The sequence below is a fragment of the Schistosoma mansoni genome (assembly GCF_000237925.1).
Source record: "Schistosoma mansoni, WGS project CABG00000000 data, chromosome 3 unplaced supercontig 0044, strain Puerto Rico, whole genome shotgun sequence".
Lineage (NCBI taxonomy): Eukaryota > Metazoa > Platyhelminthes > Trematoda > Strigeidida > Schistosomatidae > Schistosoma > Schistosoma mansoni.
The window spans coordinates 745,348-769,338 of NW_017386006.1; the positions used below are offsets into that span (position 1 = coordinate 745,348).

The 23,991-nt window shown below is 34.0% G+C and overlaps 2 protein-coding genes across 2 annotated transcripts; both read left to right on the plus strand.

Annotated features, from left to right (window-relative positions):
• Window positions 1–2,239: 2,239 nt before the first annotated feature.
• On the plus strand, window positions 2,240–9,178 carry Smp_000180 (similar to potassium channel-interacting protein 4; the record flags this gene model as incomplete). The annotated part of the gene is made up of 4 exons (XM_018791436.1): window positions 2,240–2,282; window positions 3,377–3,501; window positions 5,368–5,437; window positions 9,108–9,178. The coding sequence occupies 4 exons, from the start codon at window positions 2,240–2,242 to the stop codon at window positions 9,176–9,178; spliced, it is 309 nt and encodes a 102-aa protein (XP_018645382.1).
• A 4,859-nt stretch (window positions 9,179–14,037) lies between these two features.
• On the plus strand, window positions 14,038–20,087 carry Smp_000170 (neurocalcin, putative). The gene is made up of 3 exons (XM_018791437.1): window positions 14,038–14,570; window positions 16,576–16,788; window positions 19,628–20,087. Exons 1-3 carry the CDS (start codon window positions 14,301–14,303, stop codon window positions 19,700–19,702), a joined length of 558 nt encoding a protein of 185 aa, XP_018645383.1. The 5' UTR covers window positions 14,038–14,300; the 3' UTR covers window positions 19,703–20,087.
• The last annotated feature ends 3,904 nt before the right edge of the window (window positions 20,088–23,991 follow it).

The window sequence follows — 23,991 nt, forward strand, 5'->3', positions numbered from 1 at the left end:
AAAAATATGTTTCTAAAACAAAGTAAATTGCAATGTGTTAATTAACACTGAACAAAGAAAATGAAAACTGTTCAATCCAACAAAATTTGTTAGTTTGTTCTGTTAATAAAAAATCATTTTAGCTTTTTGTTACATACAATGAAGTTAATATTACTTCTTCGATAGAATTTGAATAATGACTAGTAGTGGAGTTCAGGAAACAAGTTTTATCCTATTTGGCACTGTCAGTTGGATGTACCTACATTTCACTAAGTTTTGGTCACACTAAATTTCTAACCAGAAAGGGTTTTGTGGAGAATTCAGTATTTCCATAGTTGAAATCATGAGTCAATTGAAGCTAGATCACCATGGAAAACTTGGAAGCACTGGACGGCCGTTCCGTCCTATCGTGGGACTCCTCCTCAGTGCGCATCCACTATCCCACCTCGTGAGATCCAAACCCAGGACCTATCAGTCTCGCACGTGAGCACTTAACCGATAGACCACTGAGTCGGCATCCAACGGTTAGAAATTAACACCATTAGATGTCGGCTAAGTGGTCTAGAGGTTAAGCGTTCGCGAGTAGGATCGAAGGTTCGGGTTCCGAGTCCTTCGAGTGGAATCGTGGATGCTCACTGTTGAGGAGTACCATACTAGCGCTTCCAGGTTTTCCATGGTGGTCTAGCTTCAATGGACTTATGATTTCAACTATGGAAACAAAATTCTAACCTTAATCTGTAGCTCAGAACGTCAAAACAGTTTCCTAATGAGCTATTGAGTTCACGTGACCACTAGTTTGTGTAACAGGTATAAATTTTATTCTACTTGTATTGGTTTTCATTTTTTCGTTTCAAGTGAAAGGTACTGAGTTGAAGTTTTAGTTTTTAACACTAACAATTGTATACAGCTCTATCCACCTGATAACTTTTAAACAGAACAAAACATACGTTCTCAATTCCTCTACTAGCCATTATCCAACTCGTAACTAAGTGATAATATCAAAACAATCACCTAAGGATACAACTATGACATGAAAGACTGATCATTGGCAGTCGTCTAAATAAACAACAGAAAACTTATAAAAAAAACACCCTTACAAATCAATGAAGTTAACATCATTTTGTGTTATTTTGACACTTCACTTCTACCCGAAGTTTGTGCTGATGATGTCGTTCAGAAGGACGATAAAAGCTCCACGACCAAACCATCCAGCTCAAAGAACAAAACTCCATCAAAATTTGTGTAATTTTAACGGGATAAATAAGTTTGTATTTGATTAACTATATATATAAGGAGAAAGTGAAATTTAATTACAGTACCATTTTTTACAACTTACAATTGAGTTAAAAGTAAATTGCTTCCATTTATGAATAACAAATTTTTCTAGAAATTTAATAAATTTCACCATATATTACTTTTTTCTATGGATATAGTTTCCTCATGAGATTTATGTTCCTAGCTAGTAGGTTTTTTGTCGGCAAACGAGATAGAAAAAAACTTTTTTTGGTTCATTTAAATAACAAAACTTATTTTCACTAATGAATTAAATATTTTTATAAGTAGTATAATGAAGTTTTGTGGATATATTAGGAACATTATGTCTAGAGAGCAGTACTAGTAGAATACAAGACTATTCTATTTTTAACTGTTAAATATCGACTAATGTATAATGTTCCTCAGTAAACTTTAGGGCCAAATACCCTGGTACGGCTGAGAGTGAGGAGAGCCCGCTCTCCCTCTCCAAATGCTCTCACATGGCCTCACGTATATAGCCTCTGCCAAGGAAGTCCTACTCACTGCCTTCTCGTGGCAGGGGTGTTGTTTATAAAATTGAGAGGACGAAAAGCGAATGCCCGGCGCTTTAACCGGGTTGGTGGACATGGAAAGTCCACCTAGGGTAGTTAGAAAACCCTGACTTCAAACCGATGGTGCACATCGGCTCCAGTATCCTGAAGGAACAAATGGCGTATGAATCAATCGTTGTTCACCGGCTACTATGGAACTGCATCTTCTCACGATGCTCCACTGCTATGTGGATCAGATCTTTAGGTCGAAGGCTCTGGGTGTGGCCCCCTAGGTGAACCGCCTGCTTGAGTTCGGGCACCTGGACAGTATCACAGCCTTCACACAAATCGAATGAGATTTGTGTGGCACATATGTATCTGGTGCTTCCTTGTACCAATATTTATGTGTTTTAATAAATAAATAAATAAATAGTAAACTTTATATAATACTCAAAATTATTTATATTTGAATCATAATGGTGGGTTTTAAAGACGAATACACTTTGTATTCTCTGACTGGTAAGCCAATTTTTTGTTGCATAAAGTTTTTTTGTGCTGTGCCCTACTTAAGTTACTGTTAATTTATTATGGACCTAATGATCAGTTCTTCTTCACTTAAAATATAGTGATGTGTATGTTGTATTTTCCCATTTATGGTATTGTACAATCAGATAGTTAATCCATATTATCACAGAAGTTTAGAACTTAAGACTGTACTGTGCAAATACAAGTTTTGTTGTTTTATTCTGATTGTAAGTTAAGTGATCGAAGGAAATTGAATTCCTGGACTAAAAGACATCTATTATTGTTCTAGGTCATTTATCTCATTGTCAATGAATTACTGGTTTGAAGATCATTGTGCCACCGGTCTATAGAACGTCATTGATTTAGGCAGTCGAAGTGAAATAATTAATACGTTTTTATTGACCATTAAACATGTCAAAAGTGGTAAGGCAGAAGAACCTGAAGCATGAAATAATGTCTGTGAAGAAGGTTTACAGGACATAATTGTGGTTAATTTTAAAACGTTTTTCAGCAAAGACTATTATTTTAGCTAAATTAATGTAGCTACATTCGGAAACAATATATTAAATACATTATATCATGTATTTCTATTCATTGCCTAAATTTAAGGATGTTCTCTATATTATTATCAAATCAGCGGTCCAAAGTAAGTAAGTAAGTAAGTAAGTAAAGGTCCAAACTGATGACCTGGCTAAAATGTTTTATAACCCAAAAATACATACTCATTTGAAAATCAGTATTATGAAACGCTTCTTATCGATTTAACATTCAACTGAAAACTTTTACGTTATTAATTCTTAGTGAGGACTTGGATGCAGACTGTTAAAGAGTCCCATACTAGGACAAAACAATTCTCCGATATTTTCTAATTTTTTACCGGTTGACTAATTTAGATCGGTTCATATTGTTCATTAAAAACTCAATAATCACCACAAACCCTTACACAAATAACCCTTTTATAACTGAACATAGCCTCTAGACTAGTTTGGCAAACAAATATTGTGGAATTTGTCATTAGAAAATAAATTTACTCGTTTAAATTTTTTCAAAGTTTGTTTAACTTTTCTTTATTCCTTTTGATTTTTTAGATTTAACATCGTATGCTGTAAAAAGTTTAGATATTCAAACTAAACCAATTTCGATACATAAATTAGAAATGATGACAAATTTCACGCGAAAAGAATTACAATTACTGTATCAAGGATTTAAACATGTAAGTGTAAATACCTATTGAACATTTAAACTTTCACTTCGAACTGACCATCTTACACAAATCACTAAAACAAAATTCATGTTAATAAAACAACTCTTTCGACAACATGATTGAAGGTCAGAAACTGAAATTATTTGAAACCATACAAGCAAAGATGGGTAGTGACTAGCAGTGGAATCCAGTTTGACGCGCGTTTCGTCCTATTCGGGACTCGTCAGCTTGATGTACCTGCATCTCAGAGTTGACGTTCAATCTGTGACTCGAACCCACTACCATTCGCTCCAAACGCCATCGCGTTATCCATTCAGCTACTCAGTCCTGATAACCACCTGCGTGTGAAATGGGGTGAAGTTATATTCACTTGGTGTTATATACTTGTATCGTCCCTAATAGGATGAAACGTGCATCCTGGATTCTACTGCTAACCAGTATCCACCTTTGCTTATAAACCTTGTGACTTCAGACAATATCGAGGCAGTCCACACAGGACGCACATTCCAACAAGAGACTGATCAATTACAATCCTAAATAAAAATGGGAAGATAAAAGTATACAACACCAAGTGAACAGATTAGTAAGAACTAGAAAATAATATACAACAGATTTTCACCGCTTTCAGTGAAATTGATTTACATTTTATTAACTTCAAATAAATAGATTTGCTAATATTTCTAAAACAAACGGTTTGGGATTTGGTTGGACAGAATGTACAAGTTAAACTTTATTCTTCATTAAAGATTTTTGAACTTGACATTTTATTCTTTAATCTTCAAAATCGATTTTATACATTTGTTTGGAAAAAAGTATTTTATTAGTTATACCATCTTTGATAAATTACTTAACCAAACTGTAGTGAAGGAGAACACTAGTGGGGACTATCGAATGTATTTAAACACAAATTACAAACTATCTCACTAAATTCTGATAACCATACAGCAAACAATTAATTTGCAAAATAACAATCAATTGTTTCAACCTTAACTGTTCCTTCTGCAAATATCAGTCCGTCTTCACTGATTTCATTGTTCATGCATTTTATTCTTGTTCTTTCCTTATCTATCTTCTGCCAAAATACATTCTTTGTCTGACCATCACCATATACTAGTTATATGGATATAAGTAGACCACACCACAAAACTATTAGAAAACATTAAATAATTTGAAACCTACTGACTTACTGATCGCTAACCTCATGCCAAATCCTCCTCCTTTATCCGGTCTTGTGACCGGCAGTAGGCATCGGAGGAGCTACAGGCGGAGCTATATAATTTGAAACGCTTATCTTTCAATGCAAAATTACTTCATCTGTAACAATTCAAGTACTTGCATGATCTATCCGTTTATGAAATGTTTATTTTAAGATAAAACCATAGACAGGGTATCTTCTGTTTATCTATCTTTTAGTTATATGATTAATATTAATTAAATTTATGAAAATAAAATTAAAAAACAAAAGTACATTTAGTAGCTTTTTTTGTTGGTCATTCTTAAGTTTAAAACGTTTAAGTACAAAAACAATAAACATACTCACTCTATTTGACTGGAAACAAAAACCTTAAAATGTATATAGTTAACTCAGTATATGGAAATAAGGAACTGATGTGCCTATTTAAGTCATATATGCATATCTATCTGAGAATACTTCACGTAAACACGGTAAAGAAAGTATTTAAATCTTCAATACAAGTTATAGAAAACAGTATTATTGGGGTGAAGATATATTTTGAAGTCATTTTGTGATGTAAAACGTTCAGTCTGTGAATGGTTGTAAACAATTTGTTTATATATATATATATATGTATATATTGTAAAAGTACTCTTAAATGGAAGAATTATTTTTGTTTCTCACTTTCCATTGTTCTACAGATTTGTCCTTCAGGTGTTGCCAGTAAAGAATCTTTCATAGGAGTATACCGAAGATTTTTTCCTAATCGTGGTAAGTTTGTATGAAACTATATTAATGGTTAATATTTATATAGAAATTGTAAGAAGCAATGAGTTATGCATAGCCCGTGTAATATATGCACCAAATGTGGGTATATATTTATTTCTATATTTGTTTGTGGCAAAATTACAAAATATTACGTCTCGTAGGAAGAAAGGACAATCAGTTTGATGACTAGATAACACGGACAACCATAATTGTCACTGTTTTCAACCGAATTCGCTCACTTATTGTACAAACTATATAAAATCATAGTCTACTATTTTTGACATGCTAACTTGAACAATTAGTGATTCAAGTCAATGAAAGTGGGTGTTTTTGATTTATACTGTTTTATATGTACAAGATGGACAAACATTACGTACTTACTTACGCCTGTTACCCCTCGTCGAGGAGCATAGGCCGCTCACCAGCATTCTCCATCTAACTCTGTCCTGAACCTTCCTTTCCAGTTCTTTCCAGTTAACATTCATCCCTTTCCTATCGGCTTCTATTTCCCGACGTAGTGTGTTCTTTGGCCTTCCTCTTTTCCGCTTCCCTTCACCATTCCAAGTTTGGGATTGAGTCGTGATGCATATTGGTGATTTCCTTAATGTATGTCCGATCCACTTCCAACGTCTTTTCCTAATTTCCTCTTCAGCTCCAAGCTGGTTTGTCCTCTCCCATAAAACGCTGTTGCTCATAGTATCCGACCAATGGATCTTGAGTATTTTGCGTAGACAGCTGTTGATAAATGCTTGCATCTTCCTGATAATGGTCGTAGTGGTTCTCCACGTTTCAGCTCCGTAAAGTAGGATTGACTGTCTTGACGTTCGTATTAAAGATTCTGACCTTGAAATTAGTTGAGAGTTGTTTTGAGTTCCATATGTTCTTCAGTTGTAGAAATGCTGTCCTTGCTTTGCCGATCCTTGCCTTTATATCTGCATCCGATCCTCCTCGTTTATCAACGATGCTTCCCAGGTACGTGGATGTTTCCTCAACTGATTGTTCAATTATGATCCGTAGTGTCGCAATCTGGTCTGTGCACAAACTATCCTTACGGAATCCAGCCTGTTGATCCCTAAGTTCGGCGTCTATTGCGTCTTTCATCCGATTCAGCAGCACTCTGTTGAAAACTTTTCCTGGTACTGATAACAAACTGATGCCTCTGTAGTTCTCACATTTGCTCAGATCTCCTTCGTTTGGTATCTTGATGAGATATCCTTCTTTCCAGTCCATTGGCACTTGTTCCTCTTCCCAAATCTTCTTGAATAGATGGTGAAGTATGTTTGCAGTTACTTCAATGTCTGACTTCAGTGCTTCTGCTGGTATATTGTCAGGTCCTGCCGCCTTCCCACTTTTGATTTGTCTGATGGCCATCTTGACTTCTTCGATCGTTGGTGGAGTGATATCTATTGGAAGGTCAGTGTGGGCTGCTTCGATGTTCGGTGGATTCAATGGGGCTGGTCTATTCAGCAGTTCCTCGAAGTATTCTGCCCATCTTTTCCTCTGTTCTTGAATCTCAGTGATTGTCTTTCCTTCCTTGTCCTTGACTGGTCTCTCATTTTTACTATATCTCCCTGCCAATTTCTTCGTTGTATCATATAGTTGTCTCATATTCCCTTCTCTTGCAGCTTTTTCCACCGTCGTTGCTAGTTCTCCCATGTATTTCTGCTTGTCGGCTTTAATGCTCTTCTTCACTTCCCTGTTTGTTTCTGCGTGGTCTGCTTGTGCTTTGACTTTCTCTGCTCGTGTTCGGCTGTTGCTAATTGCTAGTTTCTTGTTCTTCCTTTCTTGAATCTTGTCCAGGGTTCACATAGAGATCCATTCCTTGTGATGATGCTTCTTAGGACCAAGAACCTCCTGACACGTTGAAGTTAGTGCTTCTTTTATCCCTTTCCAGTTGTCCTCCAAAGTAGTTTCTTGTTCATTCAGCAGATCCTGTAGAGCTTGGAATCTGTTGTTGAGAGTTATCTTGAATTCGTTGAGCTTGTCAGTATCTCGAAGGAAGGCTGTATTGAACCTTTGTAGTGCTGTTTGTCCAGTTGTCCAGTGTTTCTTTAGCTTCAGTCTCATCTTGGCCACAACCAGCTAGTGGTGATATGAAGCTATGTCAGCTGCTCTCCGGGTTCTCACATCTTCCATTGATCTTCGGAATTTTTTGTTGATACAGATGTGGTCTATCTGGTTCTCTGTGGTTTGGTCCGGTGAGATCCATGTAGCTTTGTGTATGCGCTTGTGTGGGAATATTGTGCCGCCTATAACCAGTTTGTTGAATGCACATAGATTTGCAAGTCTCTCCCTATTTTCATTTCTCTCTCCTAATCCATGTCGTCCAATTATATCTTCATATCCTGTGTTGTCCACTCCAACTTTACCATTTAGATCTCCCATCAGGATGGTGAGGTCCTTTCGTGAGCACTTCTCTATAGTTGAGATTCCCATCCTACAAGTGAATTTCGTGCTTCTTTGGACAGCGTTAGAGCAACTCCCTGAGTGTGTGGAGCATTTTACCCTTCTAGACCGGAGTACAGCAGCATCTCTACTGTACCTAGCCTTTGTTGTCCTGTTTGTATCCAATGGGTTTCGCTGATTCCAAGTACTGACAAGTTGTATCTCCTCATTTCCATTGCTATTTGACTGATCTTTCCTGTCTCCCACATTGTACGGACGTTCCATGTACCTATAAAGAGTGTTGCTCTGGTTGTTAGAAGGTGCATCGGTCTCGTGATTTCCGAAACATTTCGGCTTTCATCATGAGACGTCATAATTATTCCATCAACTCCCAGGGCAGAGTTTAAATAGTTTGAATTATTTTTTCTGGTTAGCGTTTTTTTAGCGAGTTAGCTTTTCTACGGGATGGGTTCGCTAACCCCATGCCCAACCCTCCTCCTTTACCCGGGCTTGGGACCGGCGGTAACTCTAGAAGAGCTACAGGCGGAGTTATGGACAAACATCTCATAGTGTTATTAAAAGAAACAATCCAATTAAGGCTGTTTGTCGGTCTACATACGTTTTATTTTCAATAATTCTTTATCATAACTGTACAAATCTAAAAATAATTGTTCCTAATGAAATTAGTCAGGCATAATAACTACAAATATATAAATATTCTAAGACTAAGTTTTAGATGGACTTTCGTGGTTCTCTGGATGGCAAATCAGAGTATTGTTCAGAGAAGTGCTTCAAAAGAGTTCAGGATATTAGTCTGTCTATCTATCTTAAAGGATTATAAAACACCATCTAAAGCTCAATCTTTCAACACCTAGCTAAAAATGTTTAACCCGCAGAATATATATATAAGTGTAAGAACTTTGCTCATATAATATATTTTTATAGTATCCTTAAGTACTCAATCACTAATACATTAAATAGAAAAAGTGTCTTTCCATTGGAATGCTATCACGATTCACATGTATCCGCAGAATTATATATATATATATATATATATATACGTATTAGACCTTTGCTAATATAATATATTTTCGTAGTACCCTTAAGTACTCAATCATTATTATATTAAGCAGAAAAAGTGCTATTCTATCGGATTGCTATCATGATGCACATGTATCCTTTCAAACAAAGAAATTAATAACCGGAAAGTAGTCTTGTGAATTCTAATAAAGTATTATGCATATATTTTACTCCATATGTCTGAAATGATTACTATTTTCTTTCAAAGAAATCGCATTAATGTTTAATGCTGGTATAGATTTATTGTTACCTTCAAGAAATAATTCAGAATTAGCATAAACTGAAATAAACTGACAAGTCGAGGCTTATTCACCGAAAAATAGGCAGCTATAAATTGTCATCACATAATCTAGAAATTTCCTATGAAACAGTGAATAATTAATATTGTTAGGATGTTTATTTAAATATGACTAAATAGAATAATCATAAATAAATAGGTAATCTTATTTGAATCATTCTTGTATACTTGTGGTGCATGCTACTTATAATGACAGACATAAGTAGTATGTATCAGCAATCGGAAGTGGAAAGCCTGAGAGCATTGGGAATTGGAATCAAACATGAAAAGAATGAGTAGCAACTGGAAACAAGTTAAAAGGATTGTCCAAGACAGTGATGAATGGAGAATTATGGTGAGTGGTCTATGCTCCTTCATGAGGGGTAACATGAAGAAGTAAAAAGGTTATTAATAATAATTGTAAACACAAAAGTTTCATATGTACAACAATCATTCTTGTGTTAAAAACTCAATAGAATGATATTCAATTGCCCAGTACTTCAAAATCCACCAGTAATTATCTTGATCAGTAATTAATATGAGGCGCATATATTGCGGTGTATGCTACTTATGCTGACAAATATAAGTAGGACGTAGAAACAGTTGAAAATGGTATGTCTACCAACAGAAGATCGCATTGAAGACAATAAAGAGGGAAATAGAAATAAATTGTAATAACAACAGAAATGGAAGAATCATAAAGCATCTGAAAGACAAATGAAGGATGATGCACTAATAATGTATTTAATGTAAGGTTTCCATATTTCAATAAGCCACTGTGCAATTGGTAAATTGGTTCTCCTCACCTGAGTTCTCATTCATTACAACATACCTAACAAAAAGTGATTTTTTGAAAATAATACATCATTGTAGCTCGTAAACAGCTTTATTGTCATGTCTAATCACCATCTTGTTGGAATATTGCCAATTTAATAAATCGTTAGTAACTTTGTTAACACCTCTGACTTATATTAACTGTATATATTTATTATGAAGTTTATCACTGTTCTACAATGACGCAAATAACTTTGACAGATATTTATACAAATGAAAGCTACCCAGTTGAGAATTTATATTGATTGATCACTGAGTAGTAAATAGTCTCTTGTTTGTTTTGTCTTGATTATTGATGTGATTCTATCTATTGGTTTGCATCATGGTCACTAATTATGATAAGTGACTCAGTTATTCAAGTAATTGCTGACATTTTAGGTGATTGGATGCAGTTAGAAGATAACTAGAGATCAAGGTTTAGTGCTACCTACCACTTATTAACAAAACATAGCATTAAATAATAAATATCCCGTGGAGATTTTTTGAATGGTAACTTTGAGAACTATTTATAGACCAATATGATATGTATATTTCCTATTGTATAATTGTTAAGTAACTAAACTATCCATATTCGTATCCCTCTTATTATAAGCTTTATTCTGACCTATAGACTATTATTATACGATTTACCATTCTTGAGTTATACCCAGTCCATTAATTACTGTTCCCCCTATTCACGGCCACTTTGGGCTGAGTCTGTACGATTTACGATTCTTGAGTTATCCTCAGTCTATTGATTACTGCCTCCCACATTCACAGCCACTTTATGCTGAGTCTTGTACAAATGTTATTTTCTATTTCATGGTACGATGTGGTCAGTTTGATTGGTATATAAACCCAGTATGTTTGAGAATAATGATTCATATTACAAAGGCTGTTATTAATGTTCTGGACTTAACTGGCTGGGTTAGGCAGAAAGCAGGACCGACAAGTACTCAAGACTGCTCTTACGGGTTTTCGTGCGTTATTGGTCCGATCGATAATTCACTGTATTCTAGTTAGCAGCATCGACACGTCATATATTACCTGGGCACGCAGGCGGGCTACAAGATATAACAGTCGGCGTGCACAGATTACAACACATTGATCTTCCCCACCTGACTTCTCGTTCTCTACATGCTTAGTCTTAAATAGAATGTTAAAGTTATCGAACAATAAAAATTCTTTTCATATAGTGATATTTGAAATTATTCCCCCATCCACTTCTTGTGTCCAGACTGTTTGTGTTTTCAGAATACCACGTAGTTTGTCTTTTTTATTCGATGAAAACTTTGGTAAAACGTCTTGGAAAAAAGTTTGTTTAAAAAAGCTGTTGACACGTTTTACTTTCAACTGTTTTTAAAATTAAAAAATTGGTTTGTACTAAGTGACAGTTAACACTGTCACGATAACATATTTGAAACGTTTAAATATAATCATACTATATATTGCACACATGTACTAGTGTTATAGTGAACCAGAATACAGATGGGGACAACCAGTTTTTTGTTTCATGTAAAATTACAGAATATCTTGGCAAAATATGAGAACCATACTTTAAATGCTTCATTTGCAAATCTTCCATCAATTGTGCTTTACATTCTTCTGATTCTTCTAATTCTAAATTCCTTTCTATTTCCTTTTCTGTTTTCTCCAATTTAATCTTTTTAGCCTTCTGCTGCTAGGCACACAACTTTTGATTGGTGTTATATACAACTTATTTCAATAGACATAAGTAGCATACGACACGGTTTTATGCACTCGATAAGTTAGTTGAACCTCATGCAAAATAAATTTTTATTTCAATTTCAAATTTACTTTACACGTGAAATTCTTTCGGCTCGACCCGGAGAATATATAAAACATACTAGTATTACATATGGTATGTCGTGACCAGGGAAACTGAAATAAACAACTGTTGATCAATCATGAGTAATTCTAAAACCTCTTTGGGTGTAAAACATCGTAATGTATTTTTTAAAATAACTACAGATAAAGGTATACGAATGACAGACTATTAGAATTGCATTGTTTTAGAGTACAAGTTATTTGCATCAAATCACTGAAAAATCAGGTAGTCGCTCCACATGTTGTAGAATCTGAACATGAGCCAATGGGATGACAAACATTAAAGCCGATATATTTTGATTTAGGAATACTAGAAATCAAATTTATTTTTGAGTTTGGGGTTGTGGAGATTGTTGAATTTCATTGAAATAATGAAAGCTAGCTGCACAGCATCGTGGACTGATTGAAATTAGACATTAACACCGTTAGATGACGGGCCAGTGGTCTAAAGATTAAGCGTTCGCTTGCGAGACCTAATTACCTGTTTCTGAATCCCGCGTGCGGGATCATGGATTGGCACTGCTGAAGAATCCCATACTACAACGAAGTGGCCGTCCGTTGCTTTCAGTTTTCCAATAGTAGTGTAACATCGATCGGTTCATGAATTCAATGAAATTAATTTTTGTTAGTGAGAATTCAAGGAGTTTGCTCCATTTCAATGTCCGTCGAATACTACCAGTAAAATGAATATTTTGAGCCAACTGAATTTCATTGATATGACATTTTAGTTTACAATAACAATGTTTGACATTCATATTATTATGTTTTCAAAGCTCCAAATAGTTATATCCCGTAATTTATAACTGGTTTTAGTAATTCTAGTACGGGTGAGTGTTAGATTTATCAGTGGCTACAAGAAATATTTAATCATAAGATATTGTATCATCACTATCGGCTCTTAGAAAAATCATCAGTTTTACTTTGAAAAAAGCATTTAGCACAAAGATTTAGGTAATTAGACTTCTATAAATAGTTGAGACTCGTTTCTCTTTGAGATTCTTGATTGGATACTTAAAAAACCAAGTCATGTAAATCAATTTACATGAGCTATCTTTTTATTTGGTGATTGTCACTTCATTATTTCGGGTTTTGTTATATTTACCATTTAGTTCCGACCTTTCGGTTTAATAGTCAATCTGATTTAGATGAGTTTTGGTGTTAAGTCTTAATAGTTTTTGAGATTACAATAGGATGATCGATCCCATATTCGAGTGATTCATTCTTCCGCTGATCGCAAAACAAACTATGGAAAATATTAGGTAATAATATTCTTGATGTGCTTATGAAACATTCGCTAAACGGGATACTACATTAAATCTTTATTCACATAAACAGTTAGGCTACGAAAGTTTCTCTGATTTACTATGGTAGTATACTCGATCGGCAACATTGTTTATTATGCAACTGTTTCAAATAAATGTATCTATTTTCTCATTGTTTTTCGGTTACAATGAAAGTAAAACTGTGTTTAAACAATTGGTAAAATATGACAACAAATCTGAAAAGTTAAGTGTTAGGGTCTCAGACTTTGAAGCTGAATGGTGTGAGTTTAAAAACCTACAGGTGACACTGTTTACTTCGCCGGTTCAATCACATTTCTCTGACAACCAACAGGTGCCACGAAACTTAGGAAAAGAGTTGTCTTTCGATTACTTTTGACCACTTAATAAAGTGCAGTCACATCGAAATTAAGGAGTCGACTAAGTCTTTTGAATATAGTCAGAAGAAGGAAGCTTATACCTTTAAATAAATTAAATTGCGTTCCATCAAGTGTAAATATGTAGTGAACGAGAACTCAGATGATGATAACCAACTTATTCTTTCGTGCGAAATACACAGTGACTTTATGAAAGATGAAAGCCATATATTAAATACGTTATTTGCACATTTTCCTTCACTTTTTTCTTTATAGGCTTTATGATTCTCCCAATCCCGTCATTATTACAATTGCATTCTGTTTGCCTTCCTATTGTCTTCAATATAATCTTCTACTGACAGGTATTCCACTTTAGTTGATGACACGTACTACTTATATCTGTCAGCATAAGTAGGGTACACTACAAATTATTAATTAACAAAAGAAGTAACTATGAAAATTCACTGGTTATGTAATTCGATTACATAGAAGAAACGTTTATAGAGTTTACTAATGAGATTCTTTTTAATTTTAGCATCTAGTGCTTATGCTCAATTATGTTTTCGAGTTTTTGATCAATGTCGAACAGGACAATTAACATTTGAGGTTAGTTATAATTTTCAATAATGAATTAAGTTATTTAATTTATAAAAAAATTTGATTTTATTGCAATCCATCTATCCGAATGGGCTAGAACGATTAGTAAACATGTACTAGTCGAAAATGAAAATTTAGAGATATCCAACCAGGCAAACTTGATTTCTGGACCTCTCCAGAGTACTGGGAATATTACCACCGACGAGAAAGCGAATGGTTGCACATCTGTAATGGAAGAGGAGATTATACCTATGAATAAGATAAACGATACTATACTAAAGAATAGTCAGAATATTGGTGATGTTACATTGGATTCTATCAAGGAATATTTGAACGGCACTGTAGTAACAATAGTTGTAAAAACAACTGAACTGTCTACTGAAAAGCGTGCTCTTGTAGGTGGAAAAATTACAACTACCATTCATGAAGTAGAGAAGGTTCATGAAAAAATTACAAAAGACGATGTTGTCAGGTTTTTCGCTGATGGTAAACCACAGGTTGTGAGTATTACAGGCACTAAGTAAATTATCGGTCGATCACAATAACCACTGGATTATAATGCTTTATCTTCGTCTAACTCAATTTAATATTATTTATTATGTTATCATGACGTTATTTTCCCAATCCTCTTGTTTTGATTTCAATGGGGGAATATCGTGTATCTCAACTATGCAGACAGTTATTCTTCGGCCAAACCTTAGTTTGGATTTCATTAAAATAAAAGGTACATTATTTCAGCAATTATAGTTGGAAATATTTTAATAAATTAAAAAAAACCATTGATATTTCTATTTGAAGATTGTTCTGATGAAGGTTGTTCAAAAGAAGGACAAAATCTCCACGATCAAGTTATCCAATTCAGAGAAAAAAAGCAAAAACGCAAAACCCACTTAAACCTTTGATAACTAACAGATACTAAATTTTTATCATTAACATTAAAAAAAGCCAATATAAGATAAAATAAGAATGTTATACGTGATTTTAACAATATGCATATTAATGGAATTGGTCACGTTTAAACGTTTTAACATTCAATTTCATATCATATAGTTACGAAAGCGAGATTGAATTATAACGAAGTAAATAAAGAATGGAATAAGACAATTGGTTAAGTTATAAATAGATCATTTAGATCTTTTTTTATAAACCAGTAACTAATTTATTTCGAAGTGAATATGTTACTATGCAGATAAACATTTATAATCTCAATTAAATCTTATCTAATTAGTTTTCCAAAAATATCTGTTTAACAATACTTGAAGTAAATCAGAGATTTCGATAGTTGAGATCATGAATCAAACAAAGCAATACCACCATGGAAAACCTGGAAGCACTGGATGGCCAACTCGTCTTATTGTGGGACTCCTTAGCAGTGCTCATCCACGATCTCGCCTCGTGAGATTCGAACCCAGGACCTATCACATTCGCGCGCCAGCGTTTAACCACCAGACCACTGACCCGGCATCCAATGGTGTTAATGTCTAACTTCAGAGATCAGATATGGTTAAATATATCCAGTTTCATTTGAATAGTTCATTTGTAATTTAATATTTTCCAGTTTATGGAAGAAAATAACCTTATCAAATATAGACATCTATATATATGTTTTGTGAAAATCTCGAAAACAATAACTAAAGTATATTTAATAATGATAATTAGCATCCTGCTTAAATATCTGGTCTTTTGTGGTGTGGGCTACTTATATCCACATAAATAGTGCATTACAATGGTCGGGCATTGAATGTATTTCAGTAAAAGATCGAGAAGGAAAGAATAGGAATGAAGCGCAATTGATATGAAAATGCATGAACACTAATAATTGGAGACGATGAACTAATATTTTCAAAAGAAACAGTCAAGATTGAGACGATTGATTAATAGTTTGGAAATTGACTATTTACTATATGGTTCTCATATTTTACTGAGATATTCTGTAATTTTGTGCTCAAATACATTCGATTGTCCCCACTAGTGTTCTTGTTCCCTACATACCTGTTTCTGGTATCTAGATATTTCAGCAAGTTATCTATTTTTTGTTTGTTTTAACGCATCGTTAAGTCTGTTAATCGCATAACATATTCAGGTGCGTTTATGAAGCGTTCACGATGTTTCGCTATACAGGTTAAAAAAGATTATCTATTTATTTATTTGCACATATAAATATTAATACAAGGAGGCATCGAATACATATACGCTACACAAGTCACTTGATTTGTGTGTGGGCATTGCGCGCGTACTCCTGAGGAGTCCCATACTCGGACGAAACCGTAATCCAGTGCTTCCAGATTTTCCAGAATGTTCTAGTTTAAATCGACTCATGAATCTAACCATTAAATTATTTCATAATTGAGAAGAAATTTAGCTGTATTATGAACTGTATCAAAATGTCATTCCAGATAAATTGCATCATAGATTGTTATTTTGGTCATGTTTGTTTTTAGTTTGTTTATGTAAATAACGAATTATTGACCTTTATTTTAGTTATATTCTACTTTCTAAATTTAGCAATTTGCCTGTGGTCTATCACAATTAACAAAAGGTTCAAATTTAGACAAAATTAAATGGATATTTAGTTTATATGATATTGATGGAGATGGTTATATAAGTCGATCAGAATTGAAAGAAGTTATACAAGCTATCTATGATTTACTTGGTAATAAATTGCTCACTGGAAACATTGTACAAGCTATTGAAGATAGAGTTAATACAATGTTTACTGTAAGTTAAGATTTGTTGAGTCGAAAGAAATGTATCAATCGATGTACTGATTTCTTTATGTAACCTGAATTCTGTTTTGATAGAAAAACATTAAATGTATGTGAAGAAACACTGTGGGGTGGTCGATATTCGATATTATCCCTAAACGTCATAAATTGTTCGTCCTGATAACCGTTACACGATAACGTCCTAACGGTGTATAAATCAGAAGACGAATACGAAGGATTGATTGAGTTTATTATTGGACCACATACAGATATCTAATATTACAGGCACGTTAAGCAAGCATGAAAGAGCAGCGCCGTAAAGCAGGCGAGTGAGAGAGAGTCGAATGAGTGAGTAAGCGAGTACAGTACAGCGCAGTGCAGTTCAGTGAACATGATTAAGATGTACACATATATACAAATGGAAATGCATGAATCATCGAATCAATTAAGTGATTAATATTAGGCTAGCAGTATGAATACATGCGTAGGCAGTAAGCAATGATCAAGCGTACATATTAAAGGTACAATAGTATGGATAGGTTGCAGTTGTACGAATGACTGTCCGTTAAATAAGTAAACAAAAGGGTCTTTTATTTTATTTTATTTATTTAAACACATACATTTTGGTACAAGGAAGCACCAGATAAATATGCGCCACACAAATCTCATTTATTTTGTGCGAGGACTGTGATACTGCCCAGGTTCCCAAACTGAAGCATCTGGTTCTCTTAGGGGGCCACACTCGGAGCCTTTGACCTAAAGGTCTGATCCACTAGGCAGTTGAGCATCGTAAGGAGATGCAGTCCCATCGTAGCCGGTGACCAACGATTGATTCATACGCCATTTGTTCCGTTAGGATACTGGAACCCATATGTACCATTGGTTTGGAATCAGGGTTTTCCAACTCTCCTAGGTAAACTTACCGTGTCCACCAACCCGGTTAAGGCTCGGGACATTCACTTTTCGTCCTCTCAATTTTGTAAACAACACCCCCGCCACGGGAAGGCAGTGAGTAGGACTTCCCTGACAGAGGCTATATGCGCGTGGCCATGTGAGAGCATTTGGAGAGGGAGAGCGGACTCTCCCCACTCTCGGCCATACAAGGGCATTTGGGGGCAACAATAGGGATTAGCCAAATTTGATGTAAACAAACTCAATTGTATGTGGGCTGCTTTAACTGGACAACTGTTTTTATCCAAATATCTAAAAAGTATTGGTGCATCTATCTATTCTCCAAGAATCAAAGCTAGTAGTGAAAGGATTGACTGTAAACAAGATAATATTAAGCTACTGATTTGAGCTAATCAGGAAAATTATTTAGATTAGTATAATTCTTTATAAAGACGGCAATTTTAAATTCTAATAATGACAGTCAACATTAGGAGTAAACTAAGATTTCAAATGGAAATTGATTCAGGAAATTCAAAGAATTTTAGAAACATTGTTAACAAAAACAATTGAGCCGATATATCTAAACGATTAAAAAATTGATACTGTGATTTGATAAAATAAAATAAAGCATAGAATATACAGAATCATTTTATAAAATTAAAACGTATTCAAATGAGATTCCCAAATTTTATTTGTCAAATTAAAGCCAAAACTTAGATTCCCGATGTCATACTACTTTATAATATTTAGTTAATCAGTACGGAGATTAACAAACGTTCAAGTTTTACAAGCAAAGATGGATGGTAGCTAACAGTGGAATCCAGGACGCGGGTCTCATCCGTATTAAGACTTGTCAGTTGGATGTGCATGCATCCAAGAGTCGATGTTTACTGCGGGAGTCGAACCCACTACTGTGCTCTTTTAAAGCTATCACGTGATCCACCTAGCTACGGAGTCCTGATGAAGCTTCTGATTTAATGCAGTATCAAGACAATCCGCACATATGCACATATGCCAATAAGAGACCGATTAATTTCTGTCCTAAAAAACGATGAGAAGATACAAGTCGACAATACCAAGTGAATTTAAATGTTCAAGTACTTGTTATGACGTTTATGTTAGAAAAAATTGGAGTTTTTATTACTTTGTCGCTATAGGAAACGTACTAAATCTAATTGACAGTAAACGAAAAAAATTCATTAATGTAAATTCGTTTAAACAACTGTCTGAAACCCATCAAAATCATTAAGATATTCAGATTTTGTTTTTACCTAATCTAGTATAAATAAAACTGAGCAGTTGGTTTCAATCTAATTGTTATCAGTTATCAAACACTTGGTACTATGAATTAAACTTTTTAAAGTATTTAGACATCCGTAATGTCCATTATTTATACTGACTGAATAATTAATATGTTAAGCGGTCATGATTATTTCATAATTATTGTCAGAATAAGGGGTTGTGGAAATTGTAGTAATATAATGTTTGAATTTATGAGTCCATTCCAGCTAGACCACACTGGAAAACTTCAAAGCACTGTACAGCCATTTCATCCTAGAATGAGACTCTTCAGCATTGAGCATCGATGACCCAACACGCGGGATTCAAGCTCAGGACTTTCGGCCTCGCACGCGTACTCCTGAGGAGTCCCATATTCGGACGAAACGGTAATCCAGTACTTCCAGATTTTCCATGATAGTCTAGCCTCTATCGACTCATAAATCCAACCCATAAAATTATTTACGTAATTGAAGAGAAATTTAGCTGTATTATGAACTGTACCAAAATGTTATAATCAGATAAATTACATAGGAAGAGATAACGATCATATACTTGGAATTTTGTTGACAGTTGAGTAATCAAGTTTATAGAGAGATGTTTGATATTTAATTATTGTATGTCAATACCAACTAACCAAATATTCAATGAGAAACTTTATCATTTTCTATTCCATTTCACAGAAATATGATCTTGATCATGATGGAAAAATATCAAAAGATGAATTTTTTAGTGTTTCTACACAAGTAAGTTTCTAATAAGTAGTATCCATTTATGATTTTCAAAAAAAAATTTTTTTTCTTCTCTAGGATCCCGATTTTATAGCAAATTTAAGTTTATTCGATACGGTCACTTAATTAGTATGAATGAATAAAATGACTTATTATTATTATATACTGTAGATATCAAAGTATGGTGAATTATTAAAACATTGAATATTTAATGTTAAAAGAAAATAAGATAAAAAATCTTTTCAGATATTCACTTTGATCAGATGATAGATTAAACTGTTGTTATGTTACATCCCCCTTCCCCCCCCCCATAAATGATATTTTAAATCAATTTATGTAGTGCAGAATCTCTTTTTTGCATGATTTTTGTCAATGTTTAATGTAATTGAATGGAGAAAACAAATTATTTTATAAAAAAAACTTGTCTTCTGATTCGTTTTTTTTTGGTATTTTTGTAAAATAATATTATTTCTTTATAAGATTACTTATTTTTGTATTTGAACACATAAATATTAATAAAAAGGGGCACCAGATATATATGCGCTACACAAAATATTGTCATTTCATTTAATTGTGTGATGGATATGATACTGTCCGGGTACCCAGACCGGAGCAGATGGTTTTCATAGGGGGCCACACTTCAAGCTTTTGACCTAAAGGTCTGGAGCATCGTAAGGAGATGCATTCCCATGGTAGCCGGTGACCAACGATTGGTTCATACGCCTTTTTTTCTGCTCAGGATCTTGGAGCCCATGTGCACTATTGGTTTGGAATTAAAGTTTTCCAACTCCTCTAGGTGGAACCTCCGTGTCCACCAACTCAGTTAGAGCGCCGAATATTCGCTCTTCCTCCTTTCAATTTTGAAAACATCACCTCCTTCGCTAAAAGGCAGTGTGTAGGACTTTTCTGTCAGTGGTTGTATTCACATGGCTATGTGAGATCATTTGGGGTGAGAGAGAGATGACTCTCCCCCAACTCGGCCGTGCCAGACCATGAATCCTAAAACTAATTTCTATTTATAAAGTTTCAATGTTTAACTGATGTATAACACAATAAAAAAAACAAGCATGGTGTATACTAAGTTCGTTATCAAATTGGATTTCAAGAATTCGTTGTTCATTTTGATTCCACTGAATAAGTTGATGTAGGTTTGTTATAATGAATAAATGTATTCAGTTGAACAAATTAATTATATTTAGAATATTTTAAGTACCCTATATTTAAATATGCTAAATATAGGTTTATTGTAAATTTAAAAAAATAATAATAAAGTATTGGCAACATAATTAAGACTCCACTTCAGAAATCGATTGAATAAAAAAAATATAATAATTAAGGCTGAAATATTTCGGAAAATGATTTGGACCATCTAATTTTAGTGTTTTATAAAATCAGTTAATTGGTCAGTTAAATATTACAATAAAATTGAAAATTAACTTTCACTTAAAGTGGAATCGAGGCGGGATCGTGGATGCGCAATTCTGAGGAGTCCCACAATAGGATGAAACGGCCGTCCAGGTTTTCCAGGGTGGTCTACTTTCAATTGACTCATGATCTTAACTATATAAAATGGAATTATAGGTAGAGTATAATGGTAGTTGTTAAAGTTTATTACGATCTCGAAATGATCCAAGTCAGACAACAGTTAGAAACTTGGGAGCATTAGGTATTTGTTTCATCCCAAGATTAGATCCTTCTCCAATAGTGAGCATTCATGACCCCGCCACTTTAGATCTAAATAAGGAGCTTGATCCCCACTATATATACCGAAGTATCAAATGATTTCAAAAGACAAAAACAATGAGACTGAGTTTATTAGTAGTGTTAATATTTATCACTATATAGTGGTACTGAGCATTATCTATAACGTGAAGCACAGGTTATTTAATAATGTATAAGATCCCTGAAAATAATCATAATTTAATCTGAAATGTTTTCATGATTACCAGTCAATACATCACCCTTCTAATCATTGAATAATACAACTTTCTCATGTATAAACACAATGGAATTGGAACTTGAGTTAAAAAACGCGTAACTATGTTATTACTGCCATTCAATAGATGACCATTTATACTTATAAATAGTCGTTGAAGTGCTTATTAATGCTTTCTGTCAGTTGTTTGAATATTACCAAGCAGAATATACAGTTTATGCTACATTCATTTTATAGTTAACTATATCATCAGACCTTGTTCATTCTGATGCCTTTTAGATTTTATCTGGTATATTTGTGGGCCATTCTTGTTCAAACAAATATAAATGCAGTTATACCCATAAGAAAATCCAAACACCCATCTCTGGATATGACTGACTTCACTACTTTCAAATATATACTTATGACGTTCCATTGAACTGACTATTCTGTATGAAAGTAATTACATAAAAATCTTTAATCAACCAATGAATAATTAAGAATTAAATAGAATTATGAAGACTTTTGTTTTGTTGATGAGAACCTTCAGCACTGTGAAATAACCATTTCACCACATAATGTAATCAGATTATCTGAATATTTTCTAGCTAGACAAAAATAATTTTTTATAAATAATCCATAATTTTTAATAGTTTTATGATCTATTTTTTCCATAGATTCATTAAAATATAATTGCTTATAAGCAAAGATGGATAGTGGCTAGCAGTGCAATTCAGGACGCGAGTTTCGTCCTATTTGGGACTCGTCAGCTGGATGTACCTGCCCCTCAGAGTTGATATTCACTTTAGGACTCGAACCCACTACCGTTCACCTCAAACGTCATGACCTTATCCACTTAGCAACTGACTCCTGATAGCTAGTTGCTTGTGCAATGGGGTGAAGTTTAAATCCGCTTGATATTGTTTGTTTGAATCTTCCGATTGATGTTTAGGACTGCAATTTATCAGAGGCAATACGCACATTATGTACATATGACCAATAAGAGACTGATCAATAGTAATTCTAAACATCAATCGGAAGATTTAACCAAACGATAGCAAGTGAATATCTGGTAGCTTAGTTCAATCATTCATTGGATGTACTGAGTTACATACTTATTGGATTAAGTATTATTTGAAGGGGGTTTTGTGGAGATTTTAGTAATTTTATATAGTTGAGATCATTAGTCAATTGAATCTAGACCACCAAGGAAAACCTAGAAGCACTCGACGGCCGTTTCGTCCTATTTGGGACTCCTCAGCAGTGCACATCCACGATCCCGCCTCACGAGATTCGAGCCCAGAACCTTCCGGTCTCGAGCCAGAGCACCTAACCTCTAGACCACTGAGCCAGTATCCAACGGTGTTAATGTCTAACTTCAACCAATCTACGAAATTCAGCAGCTATTCACCGATTGTCTTCAGTGGGTTGATATCTCATAACAGATCTGTTTTAACTCCACTGGTCACTGCTTCTCATTAGAACTCCAGGAAATACCTTATGGAGCCAGTCGCTAGTGAGCATATGATCATTATCGGAAGGGAGTATTGTAGAGATTTTAGTAATTTTATATAGTTGAGATTATGAGTCGATTGAACCTAGACCACTACGGAAAACCTAGAAGTGTTATTTACCATTAAACTAAAATTTTAACATATACAACTATTCTAAACCCTACTTTCTACTCAAAATGAATAATCAATCTTTTAATCATGGATCCAAACCAAAAAAACAAAACAGAAAAAAAAAGAAAATGAAATCTAGTAAATAAATATTCAATTTATTAAACTAGTTCAACTATTCATTATTTGTCTGGAAACGTTTCATTTGAGTAGTCGGATTAAAGAGTATTTTTTTCCCAATTGAATTACATTTACAAGTGGTTATTTTCTATTTTAAAAGAAGATTATAAAAAAGAAATTTTTGTAGATGAATTAAAGAAAAAATATATTTTTTTGTTGCCATAATGAGGGTCTATAGAAATTGTAGTAATTTTATTGGTTAAATTCATAAGTCGATTTAAGCTAGACCACCCTGGAAAGTCTGAAAGTACTGAATGACAGTTTCGTCGTAGTATGAGACTCTTCAGTAGTGCGTATCCAGGATATATGACTTGTAATTTTTGTTGTTTGATATTGTACATATTTACAGACCGATAGAGAATTAGATTGTTTTATCTTATTTCTTTTTTTTTTAGCAAAACTAAATTTATCTTCAGTCAGTAAAAAAAAGGTTTTGACATTTCAAATGAAGTTAACTATTTGGTTCTTTATATGAATTAGATGAATTCAAAATGACTAATGATTAATCAGAACAAAGCTAAGATATCCGTATAGCATTCATGATGAAGTAGTTAGTAACTAAAGTGGTCGAAGACACACTTTGTACATCAAAATACGTA

Bases quoted from the DNA above. Each gene is read 5' to 3' on its own strand.
- Smp_000170 (XM_018791437.1), top strand. From the start codon at position 14,301: ATGGAAGAGGAGATTATACCTATGAATAAGATAAACGATACTATACTA. The intron at 14,571-16,575 runs GTGAGTATTACA...TTCTAAATTTAG, and splicing joins CTGATGGTAAACCACAGGTT to CAATTTGCCTGTGGTCTATC. The intron at 16,789-19,627 runs GTAAGTTAAGAT...TCCATTTCACAG, and splicing joins GAGTTAATACAATGTTTACT to AAATATGATCTTGATCATGA.